Raw genomic sequence first — 14,105 nt, 5'->3', positions numbered from 1 at the left:
AGCTGAACCTGTGCCTTGCAGTTGTGCGTTTGCAGTTGGCTAAAAAAGGAATGGACTGAGATGGGAGTTGTCTGAGGTTGCAGGGAAGAGAAGTTGGTGTTTTTGCAGCAGCTGGTTATGGAGATTGCAGATGTGTTGAGTCTGTGCATTGCAGAGAAGTAGGTTGTTCTGTTCTCAGCACAGCTATTGAAAGCTTGAGTCTGTGGTTGTGTCTGAAGAGGGAATGTACTGAGATAACAAAAGGGTTCGATTGATGAGTTTGGTGATGACCTGAGATAATGGAGATGCAGTATGGCGACGAACTGAAGCGGGTACGGAAGTGAAGTTGCAGTGAGGCCATGGGAGATTGCAAGTCTGAACTGGTAGGATGAGATGGAAATGGAATGTGTGTTGAATGTTTGATCAGTTGGTGGCGGTATTAAGCTTGATGTTGAACTGGGATTGCAGTCAAGAGCAGGAGTATTGTGAGAGTCAGTGTAGATGGTGCTGCAGTTTGATATTGCTGCCAGAGATGGCTGTGGGTATTGGTGGTGACAGTCAGGTAAGGCGGAATCAACTATAGAGAATGAGATGGTGAATGTGCAGCTGATCATGGCAATGGTGAACAAGGTCTAGAATGGAATTGATCTACAGTTGTATGAAATGGGTATGAGTGTTGCCGGAAGGGAATGGATGCTAACTGATTAAAGCAGAGACGAGTCTGGTATTGAACCTGACTTGCAGGTGGTTATAGTTACAGCAGGGAAAGAATTGAGATGTTGTTGCTTGAAATAAATGGTACTGGTGATGGTGGTGGTGGTGCGAAACAAGGGACTGAAATGAGTTCGATGTTGGCGGTGATGAATGAAGCTTAACAGAGAACAATGGAATGCAGCAGTGTTGTGTGCTGAGATATGGGGGCTGGAGCTGATTGTGTGTGTCGGTGTCGCAACAAGAATGAGAAATTCAAGGACTGGAATGGCAGGAAACTGCAGCGAAGGAGAGTGAGATAGCCGTGGTCCTGGTTGTGCTAGAATTGCAACTTCCAGATCTTTCTTGCACACTATGACTGGCTGCAATGGGCGTTTCTGACACAGATCTTTCCAGTTTTCCTTCAGAAACATGACCTATATCCTCTTTGAGATGGACTTGTACAACTCCACAGCCAGCAGACCCAGAAATAGAACATGAATTTGTTCCCTTCTTCTTCCGACCTACTTTACCTTTTTTAACTCCACCTTTGGCTTTAGCCAACTTTGTACTCTCAGGATGCCCACTGGAACAGCAACAGTGGCCTCATTTGGATCAGCATTTTTCACATCAGAATTTGTAGATACTGGAGCATCTTTTACAACTTCATCCATACCAGTATCATAACTGCAACTAAGATCTTCCGGTTCTTCACTTTTCATGTTAGTGAACGTCTTCTTGTTGGAAAGAGAAGTCGACACTTCTTTTGACTCGGGAAAGGAAGACATACTAGCTGGAGCACCATCACCAGCAGATGTTGGTCCAAGCATTGATCAACAACATCCTCCCAGCCAAATGGAAACCCCACAATGAAACGACTGCAAACCTGCTCATAGTGTAGGTATCCATCAATAGATAATACTAAATTCCTCTAATACCAGAACAGGTATCGTAATTTGATACTCAATGTGCACATACTGTTCTCAATGCAAACTTTCAATGACCCATAGTTAGATACTATATTCCTCAACAAGGACCAAAATTGACTTGCCAATGCATTTGTTCGCAATAAACTAATAACCGAAAAAGGACTAAAATAATGCAGGTTGTAATCCACAACATCACTTGTGACGTAAAAAGCATAACTCATATGGATTTTTTTGTTTACGAAGCTTACGCATTTAGTCATTTACAGAGCAATTTATATGCACAAACTAAAATTACTCCATTTCAACATGAGACAAGACAAATCAAAAAGGCATAACTAAGAAGAATAAAGACACAGTAGTAGTTGTAACAACCTCTGGAGAAAACCCATTTTCCTGAGAACGAGATAGGGCCTTGAATCAAAATGTTGATCCCGTCAGCTGTCTTAAGAGATATTAAACTATATCGCTTAGTAATTGGTGCAGAGGAAAATACTCGCTTAGCTCGATTACTGTAACAGTACAACAAAATTAGAAAATCACTGAAACCCTTTTCAAGCTATACATTCTCAAACTCCTCCCAAATCTCTACTCTTTTGAGAGATTTGTTGTGAGACCAAAATACACTAGAAACTCCTTCGAACTCCCCAAAGCAACCAACTCCCTAGTATTGTAGGGTTTTTTGACTAACAGGGAGTTCAAGAGCTTTTTTTAAACTCCCCAACGACTAACAGGTGTTTTCCAGGGAGTTTAGGAGACTCCTCTAAACTCCTCCACGACTAACGGGGATTTGGAGAGACTCCTTCAAACTCCCTCATGACTAACAAGAGAAAACCTAAATACATTAAAATCTCTCAAACTCTCTCACGACTAACCCCTCTTAGTGTTTATTTTTTTTCTGATAAAGTTCTTTTTACGGAGCGAAAAAAATAACACACACCGAGAAAATGGGGGAAACTCTTAAACTCCCTTTAATCGACTTATCTTCGTCGGATGGAATTTCAACATCCAAGTCGATTCGTCAGGTCTGTTAAATCAAAACCCCATATTTCGATTTTGCTGTTTTTTTACGTGTACGTTTAACTCTATCAAACATTAAAGGAATGCTTTCATGATATACTCAGGCTTGTGTTGAATCTGGTTTCTTTTACTTGATAAATCATGGAGTTGAAGATGAATTGATAAAGCGAGTTTTCGATGAAAGTAAAAAGTTTTTCTCATTACCAGTTGAAGAGAAGATGAAATTGGAACGTAAAGGACTAACTGGTTACACGCCTATGTATTCTGAAACCCTAGATCCTACCCTCAAAACAGGTGGTTTATTTTTACTTGAGACTTCTGAAAAACTTAGTTCAAAGATTGTGCAGTCTAAGTAGAAAGTTATTTGTGATTATAACACAACTGAAATACCGATCAAATTTAAAAAAAAACAACAACTGAAATACACAAAACATTACTTTTTGGAGTTGCATGCAATACTTATTAGTCTAATTTTGACAGAGAATCTTAGGAATTTGCTGGTGTTGTTAAATTGATCATGTTTCCTACTGTAAAAATAGGTGATTTAAAGGAGAGCATTTATATTGGTCCTCTAAATGGTGTAGACCATGTTCAGAATCAATGGCCATCAGAAGGTATGATTTAATATGTCGATTTTTCTTGTGTGGATCAGCATCACCCTTTTCTTTATTGTTTCATCAACCCATGCTAATTTTTAGCTGTTAATAAGAGATTATGTGAGTGTTACTTAGTTCTGGCTCATACATTTTTTTTTTGATCTATCCTCTGGAAGAGTGTTAAGTTTATTTGCTGTTTCGGCTATGAAATCTCAGAAGTGTTGCCTTCGTGGAGATCCACAATGGAGTCGTACTATGGAAAACTTATGTAAGTCTGATTTTTGCTTGGGATTTTGATTATTATTGATCTGTACTTCCTAGAGAGAAGTCTTTCTAAGTAATTATTAAGCTTGGGGTTTGGGTATTTTCTATTTTGACAGTGGATAAAGCTAGCTATAGACAGTTACTAGTTCACAACCAACATGCTGATTTACTTTGTAGTTCGTATTTCATTTTGTCTATCTTTCAGCATTTGGCTTAGTTAGGTTATTTTTATTTACTGTTGTATATTATTGTCTTGCTGTTAAAAATAGCTTCAGTTCTATGTGCATATGAAATTTAGAAATCGTGCTATATAATTTTGTTACTGTTACATCTTCGGTTAAGCTGTAAAATTCTAACAGCTTACGTTAAACATTTGTATGCATCCTAGTTATGGTTACAATTAGACAAGTTGTTGCTCATGTGGATAGTTCTTACTTCATTGTTTGAAATGCTATTTTGATTTTGGCGTGGCAACATTGACTTTTGGTTTCCATAACTCAGATCCACTGTGAAAAGGTTAATAACCTTGATTGCGTCGGCTCTGAACTTGGATGAAAATTTCTTTGAGGATGTTGGGGCACTTCATAATCCAATGGGTTTTGTCCGTCTGTTGCACTATCCAGGTTTGTTGGACAACTATGATTCCAGAAGTTTAAACTAGGGCACACATTTTCATATTGTTTCTTTTTCCATTTGATGAGTTATTTTTAGATGGCCGATTGATACAAATACGTTTACTATCTGTCTTTACTCTGAGTCTCAAGTAGGCAAAGAAAGTGTCTAAGAGCATCCACAGTGGGCGAGTATAACCAAAAATTTGGGACGGAGTAAAGATCAAATCCCAGCCAAAGATCAAATTCCAGACCATATTTGGTCGCGACCAAATACCAAATCCTAATATAGTCGGGCGTAAATTTAAAGTACGCTTGTTGCTGGGCGTAAATTTAAAGTACGCGCGTTAACGGGCGGAGATTTAAATTACGCCCGATGAAAATTCAAATTAAAAAAAAAAAAAAAAAATGAGGCGTAAACTTAAAGTACGCCTGTTGACAGGCGTAAATTTAAAGTACGCCTGGTGATTGATTGGGCGGACATTTGAGATACGCCCGATGAAATTTTTTTGGGGCGGAGATTTAAATTACGCGCGACCAAATTTTAATCGGGACCGTTACGTGACAACACGGACTAAACCCAAAATTTGATCTTTTTTTTGATCTTTGATCTTTGGTTTTGATCGCACCACTGCAGTTCTCAAATCCTTATTTTTTATGCTGGCAGTTGTCCAAGAAACGCTTTAATTGTTTTCAGGTGAACAAATAGCTTCGAACAAAGAAATATATGGTGCTTCTGCTCATTCAGATTATGGAATGGTTACTCTCTTGGTAACTGATGGGGTCCGTGGGCTTCAGGCACGTTTGATACAGATAAACATTGCTATCATAAACAAAAGTTTTGGCATTATCCCTCAACTTTGATGGTGTTATTTCTTATACTTGATGTTAAACAGATCTGCAAAGAAAAAGATAAGCAAACACGGATCTGGGAGGATATCCCCCACGTCGATAAGTGAGTACCTACTTATAAATCATTGTGTGCGGCATATGGCATTCTAGCTTTACAGATTCATAGGGTTATTTTGTATCGGAGTACTGAGTATAATAATTAGGTCAAGGATACCAAGTTTGTCCATTTAGGGTAAAGTGTTACCATTCCGTCATCAAACCATGCTCAACCAGGTTACTGTTACACATATTTTGATAAATTAATTACGTTGAAAAGAAAAAGATAACAGATTTGCGTTAGTGTCAATTGAAACTCCATTGACAATCTCATACATTTAATTCAAAATGCACTCGGGTTCTCCTTTTAAATTAATTAGTTATCGATTAACGTATTTGTAACAGGTTCGACAATGAACGGTATCATCATTGCAAAATGGACACGCTGGTACTTTTGAATGGATTTTCTTAAGATTGAATGCTGCTATGTCGTTCTTGACGTAGCATCAATTGGTATCTTGTGACATTCCCTTCTAGACTTCATGATATTTTGTTAAATGTATATTTATATTGCTTCCATAAATTCTAAAAAGTGATGTCACAACATACCAAGTGATTGGTTGTAGTTCTGCTACGTCAAGAATGACAAAGCAGTGCTATATCTGAAAGATGTCCCCCTTAACCTATTGTGATTAGAATTTGGTACCTCAATATAGGAGAAACCAAATTTGTATCTCTCCCCAATGGGTAACCTCAATGGCGAGGTATTCACTTTTCTAACGCTCAGGAGTAGACATGTTCATAATATGTTGTCTAACAATTTATCTTATCGCTTAGAAGATCTAGTTCCTGCTCGACCAAATTGAATCAGTTTTTTATCTAGCTTATTTTTTTGTCTGAAACTAAAATAAATTCATTAAAATTTAGTAGCTATGTTGGATGATCATTTGATTATCTTATGTCTACGTGGAGTAACTCCCTGGTATGAGAACTATCTTGACATGTAAACATGAAACCTGTGAAGTATTCTTTTTTACATCTTTGTTTCACATTTTCTGCTAAAATGTCGACCTCCCTTTAGAAACTCTCATAACACACAAGAATGAAAAACAGCAGCTAAAACCGCATAACCGTGAAATCGAAATGGAAGTATTCATATGAAATTCTTGTGAAATGTGCAGAGCATTCATAGTTAACATTGGTGATATGATGGAGAGGTGGACTAATTGTCTGTTCCGGTAAATTGGAATTTTCGCATCCTGAGTTTTAGATTTTGTGCTGAGGATTTGGGATAAAGTTTCTTTGTACTTCTTGGATAAACACCAAAAGGTTTATTCGGTTAGATGTCATTTCTTATGTGTTTGAATTTTCCTTCATTTGTAGGTCAACGCTACACAGGGTTACCTTAATCACAGAAGAGCGCTATTCTGTACTGTATTTCCTGCACCTTGTTCATTTTTTTCTTGAGCTACTTTTGAAACTCATCTGCATGTGCTCGTAAAAGCTGTTGGAGTCATGGTCAGTCTAGTGTAGAGCAAATGTCAAAGATATAGGGATCACCAATTTGGCATGTGCTCAAAGTTTAATTCGATTTTTTTTTAAGCAGAAGATTGAACTTTAGGGTCTCAGCTGTTTATGAACTTCTGATAGCATAGGACAATGCCTAGAATTGATATACACGGTGCACACATATGGAATAGGATGTCGTTGATTAGTAGGTCACTCCAGTTGGTACGTGCATGTACTCATTGGGCTCTAAAATGATGTCTGGCACGTAATGCAGTTCTTTGCGAATTCCAAAACCCGGAAGCTAAATCCTTGATGCAAAGTATTATCCGCGTGAGTGTGGGAGGGAACACCACCGATAAGATTTCCCGGGTCCTATCCCTAGCATATGAAATCTGTCACAGTAGCATTCTTATTGTTTATTTCTGTCTGTGAACTTGGGTCTTACTGATCATTTGATCTTGTGCAATATTTCAGGTAGCTTTCTTTTTCGAACCCAATGATGATTGCTTGGTCGAGTGCTTGAAAAGTTGCTGCAGCGAGAAGTCTCCCCCAAGGTAGACTGAATGTCGGTGAAACGTCTCAATCTTTTTATTAAGTAAATCAAATCTCTCTCAATCTTTTCTCTGTTTTGTAGGTTTCCTCCAATTCGTAGTGGAGACTATCTTTGCACACGTTTCAATCTTTCATATGCTTCTGAACTATGAGGGTGAAACAATAACCCTCTTCAAGATAATCTTGCTTTCATCATCTAGACGCTGCCCCTCACCAGTAGTTCTCTACATGATGTAAGCTAACCTGTATATGGTTTTATATTATAGTGGGGTACCACAGATATATGTTATAGAATCTTACAGGGAAATGCTTTAATGAAATGGATATTGAACATAATCTGACCACAGGTTCTTGTACATAAGGCTATATCTATCCTGTAAATGGCTTGCCCGTTCTTTGAATTTGGCATTACCTTTTGTGATTTTGCTGTTTTGAGGTTCACGGCTGACAGGTTTTTAGGTTATCTTGTAAAATGTGCCACAGTTATGAGGTTGAATTATTGTGTTGTTTGTCATGTTTTGAAAAGCCACGTGGTTATTATCCTTCTAAGAGCCCTTCCATAATGGTTCTGTTTTTCATCTTTTTCAGTTTCAGATAAAGTTTCTGTCTGGAATCTGTACCAAACAGGTATCCATTATCAATTTCATATCCACAAAATTCAAGTGAGAATTATCTGACTTTAGACTCAATCAAGGAGATATTGTAAACCACGTGTATGGCATGGTTCGAGACCGTCTGATGAAATTACCTCATGATCACGTTGGCCACGCAACCAATTTCAAACTAGATCATGCCTCAACTACTACTGATGGCAGTTAATAAGTGGCAATCATGTTGGTTATAGATGCAACATAAGTACATTTGGAGGCGTATTTTTGTTAAACCCTATATCTGATAAAGTGGGAAAGCATTACTATGTTCTAAATAGCTGCATTTTATGGAAGACGCAACTTTCATCAACAAAATCTTCGGTTGTGGAAAAGGCTATACGGTCATCTCAATCATTAAGAGGAGATCTTTTTTCTGTACAGGCCGTCGTGACATTTTTATCAGACTTGTTCGTGGTAGAAGAGTTCAGGAAACGTTTTTGATAGTGCTATCGCAAGCAAAGAAGTTCATTCTTCACCTATCGTTTGTGAAACCATACATACTGCCAGTATTAGAAGACTACTCATTGGATACCGATGGAGAATGAATGCTTACTATGTTAATGAAGATTTACAAATATTTTGGTTATCTTTATAATTTTAGTTTTAGAATCTTCTTTAGGACTCATCCCGTTGTGCTCTTTTCCTGAGTCAAGGTTTTATCCCTTTTATTATGGGTTTTCTTTTTCAAGGTTTTTACTGAGGCAACATATGCGTGTCCAACACCTTTCAGTGGTTTTGTCATTTATTTTTCTTGTAATATCTTTATTTTGTTAGCTATCGTAGATGGCTCTACTATTGTAATGTCGACTCATTTGAGGCTTAGTTTTTAATAAAATACCTAATTCACAAGAAAAAAAGAAAAAAGAAAAAATGCTTGGAAATTGGTACCCCTTAAACATCCCTTGCCAATGAACGGGTACCCCAAAAGCATTAGCAGTGTTTGAGTTACTCTGGTTTTGAACTAGTTTACAAAAAGACTTCGAGGCTGCTAATATGGTATCAGGTATTAAAACTTATATATAAGACCAAACAAAAAAATCTAGACCAAGCAAAAAATCGTATCATATATGGATTTTCGTACCGTAATCTGACACCTCTGCAAAATGCAATGTTGAAAGACTTGTTCGTCAATTTTTTCTCCTTCATCACTCTTGAAAATGATACCATCCCTCACTATTGGATTGGTACACCACCAGCACTAGTAGCAATGTTATGTTATTCTTGTCTTGGCCTACTCATCCAAAGATTTAGTTGTGTCGTGATGACCCAAAATAGATCGTCACCGGGATCATGACTCGTGAAAATGATATTTTCTAAAACGGGTGGAAGACAAGAAACCTGTCCCACAAATAGTCGTAGCAAAACTCTAGCCACAAAGTGTCGGTTGCATCCTATTAGGATAGGCAATAAAACAAGGAATAGAAAACATATTAACGGTGCTTCTCATTCCTGGAAGCTGTCGAGATAAAATCAGGAAGTTATTGAAAGATGGAACGTATGAATTTAGATAACCCTAAATACCATTCCAAATTTAAACCTTCTAAATCTTCGGCAAACAAAACGTAAAACCCTTATCTAATTAAATATATCCTCGACGTAGTCGGATCTTTTTTTATCTAAATAAATATCGAAATCCTCGATCAATTTTTGGTTTCTTTCTTCCTCGGATTTCTACCTCGAATACGAGGTAGAAATGACGAGAAAGTGTTTTGGATGTAGTAATAATGGGCATAATTCAAGAACTTGCCCTGCTACTAATAAAGTCTTTAAACTGTTTGGGGTTAGATTAGATGCAGGTGCTTGTTCCTCATCATCCATGAGGAAAAGTGTTAGTATGTGTAATTTGTCTACTTTATCACATAATGGTAGTTTTCAGAATTTAAGTAATCTTGGGAACCAGGATTCTTCTTCTTCACCTGGTGGTGATGATCAGAATAATAATAATGGTCATATTAATGATGGATATGCTTCTGAAGATTATGTTAAAGGTTCTTCTCGTGAAAGAAAAAAGGGTTAGTCTTTTATTTTCTTCTAGATTTGGGTTTCCTTAATTCATGCGTTTAACAGTTCTTTTAGGTTCTGTTATATATTGTTTGAACATGATTTGATTTATATCGGAATATGCAATCCATTGCATCAAAGAGATTTGGAACCCTTAGTTTCTTTGCGCACAAAGAGCATAATATTGGTTAAATTTTCCAGAATGGCTGTAAAAATTTTACACGAATTTTTCTTAAAAAATGTAATTGTAAATTGGTTCATTTGGTTATGAGTTATGATGTTCTTGATTTCTCATGCCTTTCTGCATTTGCAATAATCACAGTTATCCTTTGGATTCTGTGAATTAATAATACTGCCAAGGCATATATGAACTGAAGCAAGGAACATCTAAGGTTACCTGGTGGCTCCTTGTATGTTGTGTTAGTCTAATAACCTCCTCAGGCCCACTGATTTTGCTATATCATCATTATCTCTGCCATTATGATCCTGTGAATAATCTTGTGTTTGTGTATAGCTTTCCGTAATCCAATTGCTTACCTTATAACCTTTGTTTTTAGGTGTGGCATGGACAGAAGAGGAACACAAGATGTTTCTACTTGGACTACAAAAGCTTGGGAAGGGTGATTGGCGTGGGATATCACGAAATTATGTTATTACAAGAACCCCTACTCAGGTTGCTAGCCACGCCCAGAAATATTTTATCCGCCAATGCAACATGTCCAGAAGGAAAAGACGATCCAGCCTATTTGATATGGTACCTGATGAGGTTAGTTGCTTTCTCGGTATTGTGCATTCCTATTGTGTAAACCGTTAAAAAATAAAAATTGCAGTTTTGCCTCATATTTTATGAAGACGTCTCTCTGCCAAATATCTCTGATTAGGAACTATTTCTAGACCTTCCTACTCCACGTCAATAGCATTGACATTCATGCCTCTCGTTTAACGATGCCATCCTTATGAGATAAGTATAATTTGAACATGATGATTTTGTATTACCTCATTAGTCTTCCTAATTCGGTTATCTCATTGGAGTTAAACCACATTTAGGCCTGATGTGAAAATTCTTGTTGATTTCTCTATAGCATGTTCATTTTGTATTGCAAATCACTGTATATCTTCTTTGAATGCAGTCGTTTGTTTATGATATTGCCACTCGTGTCTGTTTTCTTTCATTGTTTGGTTTATTTACGTACCCCGACTCTTTCGTGTTAATATTATATTCTAAGATTTTCAGTCTTTTCTTTTAGCAGTCAACGGATGCTCCTCAAGTTGGATCAGCTTTACCAGACCATCCCCAAGCTGAAACTCAAAACATCACCTTGTCTCCAACCCCAACTATAGGTGAAGAATGTGAATCGATGGATTCAACCAACCCTACTGAAAAACAACCTCTTGTTATTCAACATCCAGTGGCGATGCCTATCATGCAGTCTACTTATCCAGTAATGTGTCCTCCTTTTTACTATCCATACTATCCATACGCTGTCCCAGTTTGGCCCGGGTACAATACAGAGCAAACAACAACAGAAGAGACTCATGAAGTTGTAAAACCTATGGCTACACATATAAAGAGTCCGATGAACGTGGAACAACTCGGACTAATGTCGAAACTGACAATTGGTGAATCCGATGACAAAAAAGAACAGTCACTATCTACTTCTCTCTCGCTCCAAATTCCTGGGGAGTCATCTTCCAGGCCGTCGGCTTTTCACCAGGGACAGACCTATGTGAGAGCTATTCCAGGCGGTAGCCCAGGGTAGTTTTACGCGCAGTATTATTCAGACTCAAGAATGTTAAAGTGTTTAAATGAACATTGATTTTTGGGCTTGTATTTTGTTTTATGCCCAGGTGTTAAGTTAGCATTCTTTTATTATAGGAAGGCCCTATTGTTGCATAACATAAGTTCTCATGCACTCTGTATTTAGGAAATTGTCAAAATAAATCTGTGATGTGCGTCATTGCCTTTTAATTTTGTTAGAAGCTGTCATATTTTGTATGGCCTTTTAATTTTGTTAGAAGCTGTGATCTCCAATGCGGGAAGGGAGAATTCCCTTAATCCGAGTGGCAGCGAATCGAATGGAAAACCACAGTTAGCTAAGCGCTTCGAACTTGTTAATTTCCATTACATTTCCTACAGAAATTAAATTAGCAAAATCTTCTTTTGTATACCTTGGACCTTTTTGAATAAGAATCATATATTCCGTCCAAAGATTCTGTTATTTAGCACGTAATAACACGTTTACGCTCCCTTATAAGACAAATCTTAAACACGTTCGGACGAAAAAATTTGACGGTTCTGCAACATGTTAGAAAATGGATGGTTTAAATTTGTTACTTTTTAGGTAGTGGCCAAGAACCTAATATGTGCCTCTCCGTCTCTACAACTACCCCTCCACTGAGCGGGAATTAGAGAGAGAAAAATTCTGAAATCAGATTCAGAGAAGAAAAATCCTCAATTCTCAGTGAGAAGAAATTCGAGGGTTTCGTCGAAGAGAAGAAGAAATTGGTCGAAACGAGAAGAAATCTTATTGTTTCTTGCTATTTCATATGTTTTGTAGAGTTTAATCGCGATGAATTAGAACCGGAGATGAAAGTGAGTATTTTTTTCTTTTCTAAGGTTTTTGTTGTTTCGGTTCTTTTTTGGTTTTAATGATTCGATATATGATTATGAGTTTGATGTGATGTATGCCTATCATGAAGTCTAGTTATCCAGTAATGTGTCCTCCTTTTTACTATCCATACTATCCGTACGCTGTCCCAGTTTGACCCGCGTACAATACAGAGCAAACAACACTAGAAGAGACTCATGAAGTTGTAAAACCTGTGGCTACACATACATATAAAGAGTCCGATGAATGTGGAACAACTCGAACTAATGTCTAAACTAACACTTGGTGAATCCGATGACAAAAAAAGCATTCACTATTTACTTCTCTCTCGCTCCAAATTCATAGGAAATCATCTTCCTTCTTTTCACCAGGGACAAACCTATGTGTGGGCTATTTCAGGCGGTAGCCCAGGGTAGATTTAGGCCAGTACCATCCAGACTCAAGAATGTTTAAGTATTTACATTTATTTTTGGGCTTGTATTTTGTTTTATGCCCAGGTGTTAAGTTAGCATTCTTTTAGTTTAGGGAGGCCATATTGTTGCATAACATAATTTCTTATGCACTCTGTATTTAAGAGATTGTCAAAATAAATCCGTGATGAGCGTCATTGCCTTTTAGTTTTGTTAGAATCCGTCATTTACCATATCCAGTGAGGGACAGGGGAATTCCCTTGAAATACGAGTGGAATCGAATTGACAGTTAGTGGAGCGCTTCAGTGAGCAGTTAACCAATTAGAACTATTTGAATTAATGTATTAATGTTTTTAGTTTTTAAAAGTATTTTGTTTGGGAAAGCTAATTTGTTTAGGGGAAAGCTAATATTTTAAAATTATGTACAAGGAGAGATGTCAATGATATTTAAGTCACTAAGATCAATGCAGATTCGAATTCCTTTATTTTTCTTCGGAACTATCACCATGTTAGCGATCCATTGCAGGTCGAATAATCCCCGACTCACATATTTGAGTTCAACTTCTATTGCTTTGTGATATGTCGTCGCTACCTTCCTGATTCGCTGCTTAAATGGCTTCGTCGTTGGACCAATGTCAGTCTATGACATGCTACAGGGGTCTATGCCTGACATATCTCCATCTTCTAAAAACACATCACAATACTTTGGTAGCAATTGTTTCAGCCTCTCATCTTCTTTCGCCTTCAGCTTGGTGCCGATATAGACTATCGTTGGTTCTTCGTCATGGGGAATACTTCGAGTGGGACGCCTTTGCTGATCAACATTCGTTCCTCCTCCCTCTACTGTGGTTTCCGTGGGTACGACTTTTCTGGTACCAGGTTTGTAGGGATCTGGTCTTGACTCCATTTCCACTGTCTTCTTTTGACATTATCTTTATCTTCAACAGATCTTAGTCTGACAGTGCTGACAAAGTACTAGTGATTATATCCTCAACTCAAAATCGTATAATTCACTGTGTTGGACACAGACTGAGTGTAGTAATATTCTACCAACTTAGGATCAATATATGATTGTGTTGACAGATTCAAGAAAAACTCCAGAAATAAATGCTTGATAATAATGAATATACTCTTGACAAAGAAAAATTTGATGAAATATGAAGAAAAAAATTGCGCCAGTTTTCCATAAATAGAAAATTACACACCTATGATGTCAGATCTATACTTTTAAATGAAAACACAACTCTGGAAACCAAAAAGTGATACTATATCTGAAAACTTAGATCCAGAACTTTAGAGAAAAGAAAATGGAAAGCCAAAACAAGAGCAGCGAGTAAACAAGAGAAACTTAAAAGTTAAAGCTACTTTAAAGAACAAACCACTCATGTAGGATAAATCAT

General features: G+C 37.3%; 2 protein-coding genes across 9 annotated transcripts; both read left to right on the top strand.

Moving 5' to 3' along the window:
* Positions 1-2,497: 2,497 nt before the first annotated feature.
* On the top strand, positions 2,498-8,501 carry LOC113302488 (2-oxoglutarate-Fe(II) type oxidoreductase hxnY-like). Of its 7 annotated transcripts, XR_003336908.1 has the most exons (13): positions 2,498-2,620; positions 2,720-2,909; positions 3,155-3,229; positions 3,428-3,479; positions 3,977-4,098; positions 4,784-4,884; positions 4,983-5,041; positions 5,380-5,394; positions 6,156-6,212; positions 6,358-6,403; positions 6,958-7,037; positions 7,118-7,268; positions 7,624-8,501. XR_003336908.1 is itself a non-coding variant. In XM_026551402.1 (12 exons), the coding sequence occupies exons 1-12, from the start codon at positions 2,543-2,545 to the stop codon at positions 7,185-7,187; spliced, it is 945 nt and encodes a 314-aa protein (XP_026407187.1). In that variant the 5' UTR covers positions 2,498-2,542; the 3' UTR covers positions 7,188-7,545. The 7 variants fall into 7 exon arrangements, 3 of the variants coding, with proteins under 3 accessions (XP_026407187.1, XP_026407188.1, XP_026407189.1); XR_003336909.1 differs by lacking the exon at positions 7,624-8,501 and having other exon boundaries at positions 6,358-6,408; positions 7,118-7,175; XM_026551402.1 differs by lacking the exon at positions 7,624-8,501 and having other exon boundaries at positions 7,118-7,545.
* Positions 8,502-9,160: 659 nt separating this feature from the next.
* On the top strand, positions 9,161-11,670 carry LOC113302487 (transcription factor MYBS3-like). Of its 2 annotated transcripts, none has more exons than XM_026551399.1 (3): positions 9,161-9,697; positions 10,244-10,452; positions 10,934-11,670. In XM_026551399.1, exons 1-3 carry the CDS (start codon positions 9,379-9,381, stop codon positions 11,444-11,446), a joined length of 1,041 nt encoding a protein of 346 aa, XP_026407184.1. In that variant the 5' UTR covers positions 9,161-9,378; the 3' UTR covers positions 11,447-11,670. The 2 variants fall into 2 exon arrangements, with proteins under 2 accessions (XP_026407184.1, XP_026407186.1); XM_026551401.1 differs by having other exon boundaries at positions 9,379-9,697; positions 10,937-11,670.
* The last annotated feature ends 2,435 nt before the right edge of the window (positions 11,671-14,105 follow it).

This window comes from Papaver somniferum, chromosome 8, assembly GCF_003573695.1.
Source record: "Papaver somniferum cultivar HN1 chromosome 8, ASM357369v1, whole genome shotgun sequence".
Taxonomy (NCBI): Eukaryota; Viridiplantae; Streptophyta; class Magnoliopsida; order Ranunculales; family Papaveraceae; genus Papaver; species Papaver somniferum.
The sequence above is the reverse complement of the archived record's forward strand: the minus strand, read 5'-3'. Positions and strand labels throughout refer to the sequence as shown.